This window comes from Crocodylus siamensis, chromosome 3, assembly GCF_052110815.1.
Source record: "Crocodylus siamensis isolate JL-2025a chromosome 3, ASM5211081v1, whole genome shotgun sequence".
NCBI classification, from domain to species: Eukaryota; Metazoa; Chordata; order Crocodylia; family Crocodylidae; genus Crocodylus; species Crocodylus siamensis.
Genome location: NC_143397.1, coordinates 57,392,661 through 57,409,921, shown reverse-complemented (window position 1 = coordinate 57,409,921; position 17,261 = coordinate 57,392,661). Strand labels below are relative to the sequence as shown.

At 45.8% G+C, this 17,261-nt stretch overlaps 1 protein-coding gene across 1 annotated transcript in view; it reads left to right on the top strand.

Annotated features, from left to right (window-relative positions):
* The window catches only part of FBXL17 (F-box and leucine rich repeat protein 17), a 505,276-nt gene that overhangs the window by 149,279 nt on the left and 338,736 nt on the right, over window positions 1-17,261 (top strand). The window contains exon 5 of the mRNA XM_090038355.1: window positions 14,951-15,058. Within this exon, the coding sequence (XP_089894481.1) occupies window positions 14,951-15,058 (108 nt within the window). The remainder of the gene's footprint in view (window positions 1-14,950; window positions 15,059-17,261) is intronic.

Sequence of the window (17,261 nt, the reverse complement as noted above, 5' to 3'; positions counted from 1 at the left end):
CATTCTGGTTTCTGCCTTTTGATAGGCCTTGATATCCCAGTAATTAGCTTTTTTTCTTCTGCTAATTCTTTCTTTGCTATACCAGGCAATTTCTCTCTCCCCTCTTCCCAACTGTTTTTTACTATGCTATTCTGACTTTTAATCCTCAGACCTGAAGAAGAATGTTCTTCATTAGAAAGCTTGTCTAGGTCTGTCCTAGCTATGGAGTTAATCTAATGAAAGATATCACTCTATGAAATCCATACCTGTATAAATGTAATTTTTCATGTGATAAACTTCTAAGCTGTATGATAAATGTGTGTCCTTTGACCATCCAACCTGCTATTTGGCCACTAATGCCTTTCCATCTTTCATAGATTTCATAGATTTCATAGACATTAGGGCTGGAAGGGACCTCGGAAGATCATCGAGTCCAGCCCCCTGCCCAAAGGGCAGGAAGTCAGCTGGGGTCAGAGGATCCCAGGAAGATAAGCATCCAATTTACTCTTGAAGGTGTTCAATGTAGGAGCTTGAACCACCTCCGATGGCAGACTGTTCCAGACCTTGGGGGCTTGGACAGTAAAGAAATTCTTCCTTATGTCCAGCCTGAAATGGTCTTGCAGGAGTTTGTGACCGTTCGACCTCGTCATCCCTTGGGGTGCTCTGGTGAACAAACGTTCCCCCAGATCCTGGTGGTCACCCTTGATAAACTTATAGGTGGCCATCAGATCACCCCTGAGCCTACACTTTTCCAGGCTAAAGAGTCCCATGGCTCTCAACCTGTCATCGTAAGATCTGTTTTCCTGACCTCTGATCATGCGTGTGGCTCTCCTCTGGACTCTCTTAGTGGAAGGAAGAATGTTTGGTTGGTTTATAACAAGGATGGGCTATTATTTTGGGCGGAGGCTTACTTACTGAGTTTTGGCAAACTGTCGAGGCCCACATGACAGGCAGCCAGGGGCAGATGAATATTAATTTTCTAAATTTTTTAGGGGCCCTGCAGGCCAGATGGGCCACATTTGGTCCACGGGTTGCATTTTGCCTGCCTCTGGTCTGTAAGGAATCATTTTTAAATGCAGTTATGATACAGAGGCAGGAGCTCATGCAAGACCCTCTTTGGGTATCACTGCATTTTGCCATCTCAGTAACCCATCTGTAGGGCAAAAAGGAGTTCTGTATAGTCTAATTTCTAGTACTCAATTGCCTGGACCCCTGAGGTGTGAAAACCCTCCAAGACTGAATTGGAAAGTAGGTGTGCAGTTTCCTGCCAGAAAGTTTTGTGCAACAAACCAGGTCAGGTGGATATTATCCCCATATAGAATGGGAGCAGTGGTTTCCTGGCTTCTGTGTCTATGTAGCTAAAACAAAATCCCTGGCTGCTTTTCATTGGACACAGGCCCATCTGCCTGAATGGTCTGTGAGATCTATTGTGGCCTTTTTAAAATGTGATTAGTTTCTAACTTCCTTAATTTCTAGGGTATGCTTCTTGCTTAAATTGTACACTTGGCAATTCAATATATGCCTGGAACAATTTCACTACGTCTGAAGATGCCCAGAGAACTGATGCTTTAAATAGAACTGCCTTTATCCCACTACAGCACTCTCTAGGTAAAGCTTCCAGTAACATGAACAGATTTCAGTGCAACTGTCATCTTCTTTGTATAGCTTCTCTCTGGGCCATCTTTCCAAAACCATCCTTAGCAAGAGTCTTTAACAAGGGCCAGCAAATCCTGCTAACATGCAAACAAATGACAGCCCAGCCAGGTAACCAAGTATTCTGGATCAGGATGATCTAGAGCATATTATGAATATTGTCTAAATGTTGTCAGCTATGGTTTAGTTGATGATTCCTATAACAGGACACTTTGACATTTACCTGTTCCACCCTCAGGGTGTTAACCCATGTGGGCTACTTCTTGAGCCAGACCCCAGTGTCTTGGCAGGTGTGGGTTGGGACAGGACTCACAAATATGGCCTAGTCTGCTTCTCTTGCCCACTGACAACTGATTGTATCTATGGTTGCAGGGGACACTGGAAAAAAAAGATTGGTGGGCCCTCATCCTGTCTTGGGCCATAAGCAGTGGGTGGCAGCTGAATTTCAGGTCTGAAGCTGTCTACTTTCTATAGTTTGAAGAGAAGGCACATTGTAGGATCAGCTCATGCGTCTCCTGTACTCTTTGAAAAATGAACTGCAGCTGCTTCACATCGAGGTCATTCATCCTGTGTAGTTATCTGTTATAACTGACTGAATGTTAATTAGCTATACATGGCCGATGATAGCTGAGGGACATTTGTAATTGGACTGTAGGTATGAGGCAGTTTCAAAGAGGTGGTATGACCAAGCTGTTTACTAGAGCCAGTGTTGATAGGCTAGGTACAAACATTCAAAAAGCCTGAGGTGGGTGGAATTGGTGTAAGGTTACGTGTTTTTCTGTAAGTGGCCTAGTTTAGGTTAGTAGTAAACTGAACACACATTTGTCCTTTGTGGAGGGGGGGAAGGGGGAAAATCTTAGTGTGGAAAAGACTTACCTGAGACGGAGCGGAGGAAGTGGGAAAATACAAAAAGGAAAAAAAATGACTGAGTCTGAGGAAGCCAGGATCAACAACCCCATCAGTGTGGGAACACTTTATAACAGTGTGCCGGGACCATTTGGGTAGCCAGACCCCTGGATCCAGGATAAAAAGCCTGGCGGAAGACAAGCAGGAGGGACTGGAAGTGGTGTCCCCAGCCAGCCTGGAGTGGCCAGAGAACGCAAGCAGTCCCAGTGAGGGGACCTGGCGGATACCCTGAGAAGGGGTCTCCACAATAGCACAGGGCCAGAGGGGCCCCGAGGATTTCTCCACAGAGTTGACATGGACTGAGGAAGCCGGCAGCAAAGACTGGAGCCTGGCAGGACTTAGCGGAACTGGGATACAGGCGAGACAGACAGACCGCAAGTACCAAGTCTGGGGCAGAAGCAACTTAGCGGAGGACGGACCAGTACTGAAGCCGGACAGAGGAAGGCCAGGGGAAATGCTCAGGACAGTAACATGTCTTACTCCTGGTGGCCATCATATTCCAGGAACTCAAGCATCAAAGACGGCGCAGGACATCAGCCTTAACAACGCAGGTGATGATATCAAGATTGGCGTTAGGCAGGGCGTAGGGGAGGTTGGAGCCCCACAAAGGTGGAACAGCAGGAACAGCCAAGGGGAGATGCTAAGGGGAGAAGGGACCAAAACATTGTCCTGTCAATCTGAAGGCAATCATCATCAAAGATGAGGCAGTTGAAGTGGCAGATGACTGGGGCTGGAGACCTCAACAGTGCCAGGGACTATTTCAGGTTTAGAGGCCAGCATGGACTGGAGTTGACGCTAGGGCTGAAGGCCCATGGAGGAGAGATTGACCAGATTGGACAATGAGGCTTAATGCCTGATGACAAGTGAGTGATTGATAACATCTGCAGGTCTTGGGTGAGGCTAAAAGGGGAGATGAGGAGGCCATTTATTCAGCCCTTAAGGTGATGAGTAGTGACACCTGTGCTAATTAGTACGAGACCTGTCTCTAGAATCCCTAAAGCATCCTCCCTTTTTTACAAGAAAACATTTATATTTAGGCATGGCAGGAAAGCAGAAGGGGAGGGTACTTAGAGGAGAGAAAGAGACAAGAGCCAAGGGGAGTTCCGGGGGCATCACAGTCACCCCTGGGATGGGACCCTGTTACAGGCCTGAATTCTTCTGTTTGAATTAAAAGATTGACATGCCTATAATGCATCATTGCCTAAATGATCATTGATGATCACCATTCACTTTAAGATCCTCTAAGTTAAGCTTAAAAAATATGCTCAGTAAGTGCTAGTTTAAAAAACCCCCTTTGATAATGTTCAGTTTTACTTACTTTACTTACTTTTCATGTTATAAAAGCATAAACAACAGATTACATTCTCTTGGCCTCAGAAATTTAGCAGTTAATGCCCATTTGTTGTACAGCATTATATTTAATATGCTGTTTTAAATGATTAAATGTTGTTTATGTGTTAATGAGAAGAAGCATCCTGTGGCCGGAAGATAACAGAATGGTGCTGGAAAAGAAGATTAATTAAAAGAAGTTCAAAAGAGAAATAGGGGGTTTTGAGCACTCTTTAAAATAATGTTACAGATTAACAATAATGTCAATTTTTTCAGTTTTTAAGGAGAAAACTTGAGTCAAGTAAAGTTTAGATCATATACATACATCTTTCTAGGCAAAGCATTTGTTATTTCAGATTTGAATATATATACTATGGAACTACTCATGGAAATTGTGATGCCATGTACAGTGATCATTCCTGTGGTTAGAGGAAATAACTATTTAAAAAATATATTGTGATACTTTTTTCCTTCCCTTGAAGTTATGATGTGTCTTTGTGTGCCTTGTACTGTACCTGGAATCCAATAATTGTTTGAAACTGTAACTTTTTCAGCATACGTACAGTGGGTTCAATGCTATTCCCATTGGGACTAATTGATAAACTATCAATGACTTTACAGCTGCAGGCGTTTGTGCCATTTACTATTTTTATCCTAGTATGTATCTTATCCTTTTGATTTACTCTCTATAAAGTGGAAAATTAATGGCAAAAAATGTGACGGCACTGTGTATTGATAAACTTACAGACTTGATTTATTCATGCTATGTGACAGTAGTTTCCTTTTAAATAAGTTTTAGAGGGTGGAAAAAAAAGTGCCAGCAAAGCTAATTTTGTATTTATTAGGATAACCCTTAGTTTTAGTGTGCTTCAAGCATGTATTTCATGAATTTTTATGCCATTAAGGTGGGATTAATGTTTCATTGCATGCATGTTGATGCCAGTGGCTTTTTTAGCTTTAAAAAACTATTTTGGTTGTTTTTGCCTTATGCTTGCACTATACTGATCTTAAGGTTAGTGAGCGCTCAGCACCTGCTTAAAGTAGATAAGAAAAGTACCAAGTAAAATTTATAACAAATAAAGCTAATGTAAAATAAGTACACATTAAATAATACAAAAATCTAGGAAAAATAGTTAAGTTGTTGATTCCTTCTTTGCCCTGACCCTGCTCTCCTTTTTCTCATAGGCTCAGTAGTAGAACTGATTTCCAAAAGTGATAGAGAATATTTTATTTAGATTATTTAAGGCAAGATTTAATAACATTTTGGGGAAAATATAAAGGTTTAAATTGAAGTAGGAGACAAATATTGTAGGGAAAGGAGTTCACAGAACATTGTCCTTCTGATGAAAGAACATTATTCTATCAGTAGTCTAAATAGTCATAATTTTTAAGGATTGAATTTAGTGCAGCATCCTGTTGTTGGATTTTATCACAGACAGAAAATTATAAAGCAAGAAATTCTTCATGGACATAGGAAAAATTAACATGCCAAAACAACAAAACAAGCAGCATCTACCTGTAGCTCAAGATAGGTGCATTTGCATGTGCGTTTTACTGCAAAGTCGACTAATTAGCTCCACAATAAAGTGTTACCATATACATGTACCAGTATATGGGGGAAGTAAATTAACTCTGCTGTAAGATAGTACTGTCAGCGACAGTCAGCAACAGTGCTGTCTTACATTGGAGTACTTAACTCTGCCAAAATGCATGTGTAGACAGTGACATGGGCTGGCTGGGGCACGAGGGTGCTAAAGTACAGGGGCTGCCTGCTGCCTAGATCCACACTTCAGCACCGTTGTGCCCCAGCCAGCCCCTCTGCTGTCCAATGCCACCACTCAGAGCCGGGGCTGACCCCCTGTACCTCTTGCCAGCCTGGGGTGCTCTGCCTCAGCTCAAAGTGCTGCTGTCTCAGGTGTACATGTAGATGCTGAGTAGGGCTGTGCAAACGGCTGTATTCGGTTCAGATTTGGTGTTTCAGGGGGACAGTGATTCATTTTGGTGTTTCCGATCACTGTCCCATTTTGTTTTGGCTAAAACGGTTTCAGAATTGTGTGTGTGTTAAGGGATATAGGTTGTAGCCATATTGGTCCAAGGACCAACAAGGTTCTTAGGGTCAATCTGGTATCTTTTATTAGATCTACACCTATACCCCTTAACACACACAAGTGACATGAGTTTTGCTTTCAGCAGTTTGAGATGCAGTTTCACAGAAACCCCTACACCACTGCCTGAAACCTAGCGGTCCTCCCTCATACCCACACAAAGGGCTATATAATCTGTTATCTTTTATTAGACCAATGGCATAGTTGGAGAAATTGTTCTTTGCAAGCTTTTGGGGTTAAAAAACCTTTGTCAGGCTGAGGAAGCACCTGCAGTTTGTCTCTGTGTGTGCTCTTCCTGGATGGAAGGAATAGTAAAGAAATTAGAGGCTGGCATGCAATACAGGCAAGAAAGCCAAGTCAGTGAAAATGTAAATTGAGGCATCAGGGGGTGAGGGACAGGCTGGGGGGTGGAGTGGGGAGGCAGCCAGAAGGGGGATGTAGTAGGAAAAAGTGGGGAGGTACCTGCTACCTGGGGAGTCAGATGTCAGGCAGTTTGTAGTGTGTCTTAAATCCAATGTCCATATTGAGTCCATGAGTTTCTGTATCTAGGAGGTTGATGAAGTTAAGTTCATAGGCCAGTCTGTGAAAAGCCCATGCCTCACAGAAGGCATCCCAGACAGCTAAGCTCACCTGGGGCTTCACAGCTCCAATGCGTCCAGCAAGGTTAAGGCTTCTCAAAGATCTTACAGGTTTGGGCTTTCCCAAGCTAGGACTGTGCATGCATGTGGTCTCTGGAGGTTATAAGGTACATCCTACCTGTCTTTCACCAGGGAGTTCCTTGGTTCTGGGATTTCTTGGGGGCTGCTGCACCACTGACAGTCCCACCAGGCCTTCCACTCCTGGTGCAGTTTTAGGTCATGCCCAGGACCTGGGGCCACCTCCTCTGCCATAGCTCCAGGCCATACCTTCACATTCGTCCTGGCATGGGAACTCAGCAGGGAGATATCCTTCCTCTGCTCTCTAGTGATGCAGTGAGTGCTGCCTCCAGGTCTGAGAGCGGGGCACTAAATGGTTTAAAAAAAATAAAAAAAGGAAATGGGTGCAGACAGAGTGAGAAGGATGGCACTCACTCTGTCTGCACATGGAGCTTAGGGAACTCCAGCATTGGAAGGCTTACCTTAAGGAACATCAGCTACTCTACCAAGCCAGGATCCAAGGAGGTGTACTGGGGTGTCATAACATCTGCAGCAGTGTTGAAAACCCTCTCGCTTGGAACACTCATGGGTGGACAGGACAGGTGTTCCCAGGCAACTGTGGCCAGATCCTGCCACATCTGGCTGCGGGTTGCCCATTAGGTCAAGGGGTCGCAGTCCAGTGACTCCATGTCCTTGCTGAGATGGGTACCCACTGAGACCTCTGTGCTACCTGCCCAAGGCTGGAGTCTGGTGCCTTTGGACCCCACCATTGAAGTCATGCCCTTGGCCCACATTGGCAGTGGCTGTCGTGCAGGAGACTGGCTGGTGCAGGGAGTACTGGCATGGGAAAGTGGATCCCCGTCTTCCACATCCCCCCCCGGGCCCTTCTGCTCCCCTTCACCCTCAGGTTGCACATGGCCACCAGCACATGAACTATACTGGACCATAACGAACCCAGCCATTTCCTGATGCCCTCCTTCAGCTGCTTCACCAGTGCCTGCACCTCTAGTGACAGCGGCTTGCCCCAGCCAGGAACATTGGTCCCCTGGAACTTCTCCATTTGGTTCTCAAGTTCTCTCACTATGGGATCACCTGGCTAAGAAGGGCATTGCCGGTGCTGATGGTCTCGGTGGCATTGAGGAATGGCTTGAGGACCACCAAGAGCTGGCAGATGGTATTGCACTGTATTTTGTTAAGCAGGCCACTGATCTCAATCTCCCCGAACAAGGCCATTTCATGGATGGTCTTCTGTTGCTCCACCAACCTTTCCAGAATGAGGTATGTGGAGTTCCACTGAGTCTTCAAATCCTGGATGATTTTGTGTTGTGGGACCCTCAGCTCTGCCTGTTTGTCCTGCAGCAACTTGCCCCCTTTGATGCTCCAGTGGAAGTAGCCCACCACCTTCCTGCATTTTTAAATGAACTGACCAGTTGTGACAACACCATGACCGGCAGCCCTGCCACCCTTCAAGGCATTTCTATCAGGTGGAACTTGTGTGCCACACAGCGGATGCCAACAAAGTTGGCATCACGGATCACCTTTACCATATTGGCCCTGTTGTCAGTGATCATGAACCCGTGGGTGAGCTCACCCTGCCCAATGAACCACCCCTGCACCATGCGGTTCATGGCCACCATGATCTCCACTGCCATGTGGGATGAATTCATCACTTCTGGTTGAAGGAGAGCCCACCAATGCCCTGACTGTGTCCTATGAGAGAGAGGTAGGCATGATCTCCACCCCAGTTGCTCCAGATGTCCAAGGTGAAGTGCAAGGCCACCTGTGGACCTCCCTCAAATACTCCCTGTCTGCCTCCTGCTGAAGGTGGTGTATGCAGGCACTTGATAGGATGGGGCAATGAATGTCATGAGCTGCGTGAACTGTGGCCACTCAACTAGGGAGAAGGACCAGCCATTCAGAGCAAGCATCTCTACAATTCTCTGAGTGATTTTGCTTGCCTTTGCAACGTCTGTCTTTGCCTCACTGTTCCAGGGTGGCCTGCCTCTGCTTCTTGGGGACAGGGGCTTTGGAGTGAGAAGGGGACTTCTTTTTGGGCACGCTCCCACTGGTGCTAGGCTGAGGAGGAGCAACGGCAAGGGGGAGGTGCCTCCTGAGATGCATCAGCATCCTTGTGGTGCTGAAGTGTTTCCTCTCCTTGCCCTGGCTGGTCTTACATTGACAGTGCAGGCAGATAGCATATATGGGATCATCTGCTACCTCAAAATGATCTCACATCACACTATCTGCTTGCTTCTGGGGCATGGGTGCGGATCCTGCCTGATCCCCCTTCTCAGAAAGCAGAGGCACAACAACAGGAGAAGCTGACTGAGCCACTTACCTCCACAACCTCAGCCACTTGCCTCTACAACCTTCTCCGAACTGCCTTCCGGGGAAGGAGACCTGGGTCTAGAGGAACTTTGGAGTGGGGGGGAGCACAAACTCAGATTCTTCTTCCACTCCCCAGAATTTCTTTTGCTAGGGCACTCACGCCCCCTAATTCCAGTTCCAGGTCTTCCTCTTGCACTGGAAGGCTCAGACTGGGAACTGAAATGGGGGTGAAGGAGACTGTCATGCTGGTGCTGCTTGTTATGCTGGTGGTCCTGGGGGTTATTATGGCTGGTGTTATTGGATGGTGTGCAGATGCAGGCACTGGTCCCACCTCCTTGCTGCCATTAGCACCAAAAGCCTTATGCCTGCTAGTGCTAGGAAATAGGGTGCATCTAAGTTTGGGGGAGGGGGAACTTACACCTCTCCCTCTGCCTCTTTTGGTTCCCCTGCCAGAAGACCTGGCACCTGCCTTTCCAGCATGCTTCGTATTTTGTGTGCTGGAAAAAAATGTGTCTGTATGAGTGTGTAGTGTTATGTGTAGTGCTTTGTTGCAGTGCACAGTGATGAGACACTGCCAGGCAAAGCACTGCTTTCTTTTTGTTTGGGGGTGGGGGATAAGAAGAAAAAATAACAGGATTTTGGGGAAGAAAGAGTTGCAAGGGATAAAAATAGGGAGGATAGGCAAGGGTAAATAGGAAAGGACTGGCTACAACTTGGTAAGAAGGCACCACCAAGCTGCAAGTTTACAGATGCTGCTCTCTGCTTCTGCTCTTGTTGCTACACAGATGCAGACACAGCTGTAAAATGACAGAGAGCAGTTCACGAACAGCCTTCTCTGTCCTTCCCCCCGAGCACTGGGATTGGAAGGGACCTCAGGGATCAACACGACAAGTGCAAGGTGAAGCACCTGAGGAGGAAGAACCAGCAGCATACCTACAGGCTGGGGAACTGCCTTCTTGTCAGTGCAGAGGCAGAAAAGGATCTTGGAGTCATCATGGATGCCAAGATGAACATGGGCCGGCAGTGTGGGGATGCAGTCAGGAAGGCCAGACGTACCTTGTCATGCATCCACAGATGCATCTCAAGCAGGTCCAAGGAGGTGATACTCCCCTTCTATGCAGCACTGGTCAGGTCGCAGCTGGAGTACTGCGTCCAGTTCTGGGCGCCGCAATTCAAGAGAGATGTGGACAACGTGGAGAGGGTCCAGAGGAGGGCCACTCGCATAATCGGGGGGAGCAGGGCAGGCCCTACGAGGAGAGGCTACAGAACTTGAACCTATTCAGCTTCCACAAGAGAAGGCTGAGGGGAGATCTAGTAGCCTGTTACAAACTAGTCAGAGGGGACCAGCAGGCATTGGGGGAGTCCCTGTTCCACCGAGCACTACCAGGAGTGACTAGAAATAATGGACACAAGCTGGCAGAGGGTAAATTCAGATTAGACATCAGGAGGTGCTACTTCACTGTCAGGGCAGCTAGGATCTGGAACCAACTTCCAATTGAAGTGATGCTGGTTCCTACCCTGGGGGTCTTTAAGAGCAGGCTAGATGAACAACTTGCTGGGGTTGTTTGACTCCAGTACTCTTTCCTGCCAAGGCAGGGGGTTGGACTTGATCTGCTTAGGTCCCTTCCTACCCTACTAACTATGAAACTATGAAATCATTGTCACTCGCCAGCTACAGATGTCATATCATAGCAATCCTTTCCTTCCCCTCCTTCTTCCCAGTTTCTCTTTCCCTGCAAGGCCACCTCTGAAACAGTGTTAAACATCCCAAACGTTTCCAAAACATTTCGGATGGATCTGTTTAGTGTTGGATCTGTTTTGGAGTCTTGCATTTCATAAATTTCATATTTCATAGATATTTGGGCTGGCAGGGACCCCAGAGGATCCTCAAGTCCAGATCCCTGCCCCAGGGGCAGGAAGTCAGCAGGATCATAGGATCTCAGCAGGATAAGCATCCAAATGTGTCTTGAAGGTGTTCAAAGTGGGTGCTTGAACTGCCTCTGGCAGCAGTTTATTCCAAACCTTGGGGGCTCGGACAGTGAAGAAATGTCCAAACTGAATCAGTAGCAGCGGAGTTTGTGACTGTTCGATCTCATCATCCCTTGGGGCGCTCTGGTGAACATACGTTCCCCCAGATCCTGATGAGCACCCCGATAAACTTATAGATGGCTACCAGATCACCCCTGAGCCTGCGCTTTTCAGGGCTAAAGAGCCCCGTGGCTGTCAGCCTGTCGTTGTAAGGTCTGTTTTCCTGACCTCTGATTACGCGTGTGGCTCTTCTTTGGACTCTCTCAAGCTTCTCCACATCCTTTTTGAATTGTGGAGCCCAAATTGGACGCAGTACTCCAGCTGCGGCCTCACCAAGGCCGAGTTCAAGGGGAGAATGATGTCCCGGGATTTGCTTGAGAAACATCTATGGATGCAAGCCAGCATTTTGCTTGCTTTACTAGCTGCAGCATCACATTGAAGGCTCATGTTCATCTTGTGGTCAATCATGGCCTCCAAGTCCCTTTCATCTGTGGTGCTAACCAGTGTAGCACTGCCGAGCCTGTAAGCATGCTGCAGGTTTTTCCTCCCAAAGTGGAGATTCTTGCATTTTTTGGAACTCTATCAGGTTCTCATCCACCCATTTCATGAGCCTGTCAAGATCTGCCTGGATCATCCTCCTATCCTCTGGTGTGAATGCTTTACCCCAGAGTTTGTTGTCATCAGCAAACTTGGCAAGTCCACTTCTGACACCAATGTCCACATGATTGATAAAGATGTTAAATAGTATAGGCCCTAGAACAGAGCCTTGAGGGACCCCACTGGTAATTGCACACCAAGATGATTGGCTCCAATCAAACACCACCCTCTGGTTCCATGGAGCAAATTCTCCAGCCAGAGGATTGTGGTGAGGTCGAGGCTACAGTTAGCCAGTTTAGCCAAGAGGCGATCACAGGATACCAGATTTTAAAGTCTAGATATACAAAATCAATCTCTTGCCCCTTGTCCAGGTGATAGGTCACCTGGTCATAAAAGGAAACAAGATTGGTCTAGCAAGACCTACCAAAAACAAAACCATGCTGGGTATCCCTCAGGATATTGCCTTCAGCTAGTCTGTTAAGGATGGCCTCCTTGATAATCTTTTCCAAGACCTTCCCCAGGATAGAGGTCAGGCTTATGGGCCTGTAGTTTGCCGGATCTACTTTCCTCCCTTTCTTGAAGATAGGCATGACATTGGCCCTTTTCCAATCTTCAGGCACTTCACCAGAGTGCCAAGAGCTCTCAGAGTTCTGTGCCAGGGACTGAGCTATGATGCTCGCCAGCTCCTTGAGTACCCTTGGGTGTAACCTGTCAGGGCCAGCTGACTTGAAGATATCCGGCCTGTCCAACCTCCGATCTTCATGAGGTCAGCTTTGATGGAGGTAAGGAATCTCCCTTGCCCGGGCATCCGTGACCCACAGTGGGCAGAGGCGTCCCATGGGACTGGTGAAAAACTGACACAAAGTACCCATTTAGCAAGTTCGCTTTTTCCTGGGCATCAGTTGTCAGTTGCCCCATCTGTTTTAGCAGAGGTCCAATATTGTCCTTGCTTTCCTCTGGCTCCCCACATATCTAAAAAAGGACTTTTTATTGTCCTTGGTATTTGTAGCTCTCTGGAGTTCCATCACAGCTTTGGCTTTCCTGGTTTGCTCTCTGCAGGTCCAGACCAGAGCAGAGTATTCTTCCTTGGTGGTGGCTCCAGTCCTCCATCCTTTGTAGGTCTTCCTGTTAAGACGCAGGAGGTCTGCCAGTTCCCTGGAGAGCCAAGGGGGCTGCTGTACCCTTTTGCTGCCTTTCCTCCGAGATGGGATGGACTTTGCTTAAGCATCCAAGACCTGTTCAAGGTCTTGACCCTGGTTAGGGGGTTCGTAGTAGACTCCCACCATAGTATCCCCTGTGCCGTGTTCTCCACAGATTTTAACCCAGAGGGTCTCAAGTCGCCTACCATGGGTGCCAATGTTGGCTTGCAAGGTTGCGTAACTTTCCTTGAGAGAGAGAGCTATGCCCCCACCCCTTTTTTCCACTTGATCCCTCCTGTACAGTGCAGTCATCTATATCTGTGACCCAGTCATGGGTGGAGTCCCACCAGTTCTCTGTTATCCTAATGACATCATAGTTATTTGCATTTAGCAGGAGAACAAGTTCCTCCTGTTTATTCCCCAAGTTCCTGGCATTTGTGTATAGGCACGCAAGTGTCTCCTTGGGGACCCTTGCCTTGCCTACATTTTGTTCCAGGGCTGGGGTTGGGATCCCTTAATTGCATTGGCCTGCTGGCTTTGCAAGGGTTGCTCAGTGGGCCGGCAGTAGCGGTAGTCACCCCTGACAGGCTTAGTTTAAAGCCCGGTGGAGCAGGTCAGGCAGTCTGGCTGAGAAGAGCCTCCTCTCCAGTGGAGAGAGGTGGGGGCCATCCCTCCCAGCACCTTGCTGCCTCTCTCTCCGAAGGGTGGATTATGGTCATGGAAGCCAAAGCGTTCCCGATGACACCAGTGCCAGAGTCTTTGGTTAACTACCTGGATCCTCCTCTCCCTCCTCAGCCCATAGCCCAAGACTGGGAGAATCGAAGAAAACATCACCTGCATCCCCAGACCCTTAAGCCCCACACCCAAATCCCTGTAGTGGCTCATGACCCAGCTGGGAGCGCTCCGAGCCATGTCATTAGTGCCCACATGGACGAGGAGCATAGGGTAGTGGTCAGTTGGCTGGAGGAGTTTAGGGATCTTCTTCACAATGTCTCAGATTCTGGCTCCTGGGAAGCAGCAAACTTCCCGAGCTAAGGGGTCAGGGTGGCAGATAACCCCATCACTCCCCCTCAGGATGGAGTCTCACACAACAAACACTTTGCGTTTGGTCTTGGGGAGAGTGGGGGTGGTAGCTACAGTATTGTCTGTGTTGCCTGTGGGAGCTGACAACTCAGCATGCTCTACTGGGGCTGCAAGAGGTTCATACCTGTTGCTGAGCTCCAGCGGGGCAGGGACCTTGGTGCGGCGGGCTTTGGACCCTTCACCACCTTGGTCCAAGCCCTTGGCTGGACAGTAAGGGAGGTCCCCTAGTCCTCCCTTGTCCTGGAGGGAGACCGTGGTCTACCCTCTGCCTCCCAGGGAAGACGAGCCTGGCAGTAGGAGTCTATCTCCTGCTCGCAGTCTCTGATGGCACGTGGTCTCTGGATGCTGAAATGTCTGAATCTGAAATGAAATAGCCATTGAAATTTCGCACAGACCTAATGCTGAGGCTAGGAGCACTGTACTTTGGCACAAAATGTGCTCAAGTATATCACATTGCATTAATGTCATGTGTAGATGCACACAATCAGTGAAGAAACAAAGATTATTTTGGATTACTCATCTCTGATAAAAGAAGCGAAAAAACCAATTTAAAACTGCTAGTCTGTAAAAAGTACATTTGTTCTTCTCTTAGTCAAAGATTTAGTCACTGAAAATGACTTTGGGTTTTGTTATAAGATAAATGATATCTTTGATTATAGCATGGTTTAACATTATTGGAAGTTGCTTGAAAGAAGAATTAAAACGTTGACAAAAAGAATGCTGTTGACTGTACACAGAGTATTTGAACGATGGGTATAGCATGAATCTGTAGAATATACTAGTAGTTTTTATTTGTTAATATTTTATATATATTTGTATACAGTTTGTGATGTTTATATATATGTATATGTTATGTAAAGGTAGCTGGCATTGATTATATTCTCCTAGAGATAAATTCACTGGTAGTTTGCATTTTAGTAAGTATTGTGTATTATTTAGTGCCTGGCTTTCTCTGGGGGGAGATAATCCTTTTATCCTGTTTCTCTAGCAACAATCTATAGACCTGTAGGCATACCTCACTTTCTCCCTCAGACTGTCAAGACAAAGGGAACTATTATTGAAGTAACAACTTGCTACACTTGCTGAGATGCTTTCTGGATTTTCTTGTATTGCATACATAAGACTGTCACCTTCAACTACTTTTTTTCTCTATTTTTCTTTTGTGTAGGTGACAGATCAGTCAGTAAAAGCATTTGCTGAACACTGTCCTGAGCTTCAGTATGTTGGGTTTATGGGCTGTTCTGTTACATCTAAAGGAGTCATTCACCTCACAAATGTAAGTATAATGGTTATAGTGATTCTTGTTGGTATTTTTAATTACAGTAAAAGCCCTGTTATCCAGCATTTTACTAACGGGCATTTCTATTAACTGGATTTCTGGCCGGCTGGCCGGACATTGGGTGCTGTTTGTGGGGGTGGGGGCGGTTGCATGTGTTGGATGCCGCTAGCACCCACTACCCTGTGCTGCCACTACTCTACATGCAGCCGCCACCAACCCCCTGCCCCCCGCTCTGCATACTGCCACTGCCCCTCCCTTCCCTGCTCCGCATTTGGCTGGAAACCCTTGTGCCTCAGGTAACTGGCATTTTTAGATTACCGGCACCCTGCATTCTTCACTTATGCTGAAAAACAGGGCTTTTACTGTATCACCAAACACTACTTGGCATCAAGACTGCTCAACTTGCACATAAAATTAAAATAATGGGAGCAGCACAGAAATAACATTGATTTTATTTTTCCTTTGGTCACATAAAAAACCCTCTTCAAGGCAGAAAGTTCAAATTGCATCACTTTCTGTTAGCAAAAGACAGACTCATGCTTTCCTGTGCCATAAACATGGTGTGAGGGAAATAAGAGTACTGTAAATATTAAATGCCATATGAATAACCTTTCGTCACATCAGATGTACAGAGTCAATTAAAAAGAACTTTAGTAATGTGCTATCAGTTAATGGAGTTTACCTACCTGGCTATGCTAGCATATATTGCATGTGTGCAAGCATATGCACATGTGGGTTTCCTTATACAGAATCTTTTAAGTCCCTGATCATAAGTATCCTTTAATGTTCATTGTTTTCTTTCAAATAAATATAGTGACATGAGAAGCTTTTTGTGGTACCATGGAAGTTGATTATAGGGTATTGGATTTTATTTAACATAATTTTCTGAAAGAAGGAATACCCATCATATGAATTACATTCACAGATCATATTTACATTAAGATGGAAGGAAAGCAGCAGGGAGGATGGAGAAAAAATGCAAATGTATATAGATGTATAAAAAATATAGCTGAGAAAAAAGTAGATGAGATTCAAATGAGAAAATGCATCCTAATATAACTAGAGAAAACAACCAAGAACTGTGATATTAATTGTGAGAGAAAATGTTCAAGTAGTGATAATTAAAGAGACTTAGGTGTAGAGAGAATATTAATATGCCAATATAAGTCTTTTCTGTAATTACTTAAGCCTCCTACATGATAGCAGGTTGTGATAGATTCATTCCGCACTGGTCCAACCACTTTGAAACATTTGATCAGTTTGGGTCAGCTCCATGCCTGAAAGAGTTGCTGGCCTGGAATGAACTAGAAGAAGATCAACAAAAATAATGAAGGGGCTGGAGGGACTCATTTACATGAAAATATTGTATACACAAGCCTCTGATGCAGACAAACACCAATGGGGAAGAGGAGGTATCTAAAAAGTTCAAATAACAATAACCTTCAGTGTCTGATGACATTCAGACATTTAATGTAATCTAATTCACAAATAAGAGAAGCTGTGGTGCAAAAGTTCAGAAAGTTCAGAATATACCATTTCCCGTGTTTGTCCTTTATTCATAAAACTGGACTTTGTGTCATTCTGATTTAGTTAAGAAATGGATCACTCTAATACTGCCTTTCACCAACTGGTCTTAAAATATGTAAATATTGTTAAGATGAAGAAAAGTCGAGATTTCTTCTGCTGGTTAATATTAATTTGTGTCAGCTTAAAATTTTGAATTTGTAATGTTTAAGAAATGTTTAATTGTATCTGCAGGTTACTGTTCACACTGACACTTCATGAAATATAGTCATTATTCTGATTACAAAGAATACATTTGTGGTGGTCACATTTACTATCCAAAATGCAATAATCATATTATGTCTTGTAATATAGAATACCATGAGGTGTATTCTAACTATGCTTACAGCTAATGCTTCTAGACAGTATCAGCATCTCAGTATGTCTGCCCCTGTGTAACACAGGATACTGGGCAAGATGGACCTCAGTGGTTTTCTCTGTGGTGGCAGATGACAGAACAAGGGGCAATGGTTCCAAGTTGCAGAATGGGAAGTTTAGGTTAGATATAAGGAAAAACTTTGTCATGGAGGAGGAGGGTAGTAAAGCACTGGAACAGGTTACCTGGAGAGGTTGTGAACTCTCTATCCTTGGAGGTTTTTTAAGACCCAGGTAGACAAAGCCTGGGCTGGGAAGATCT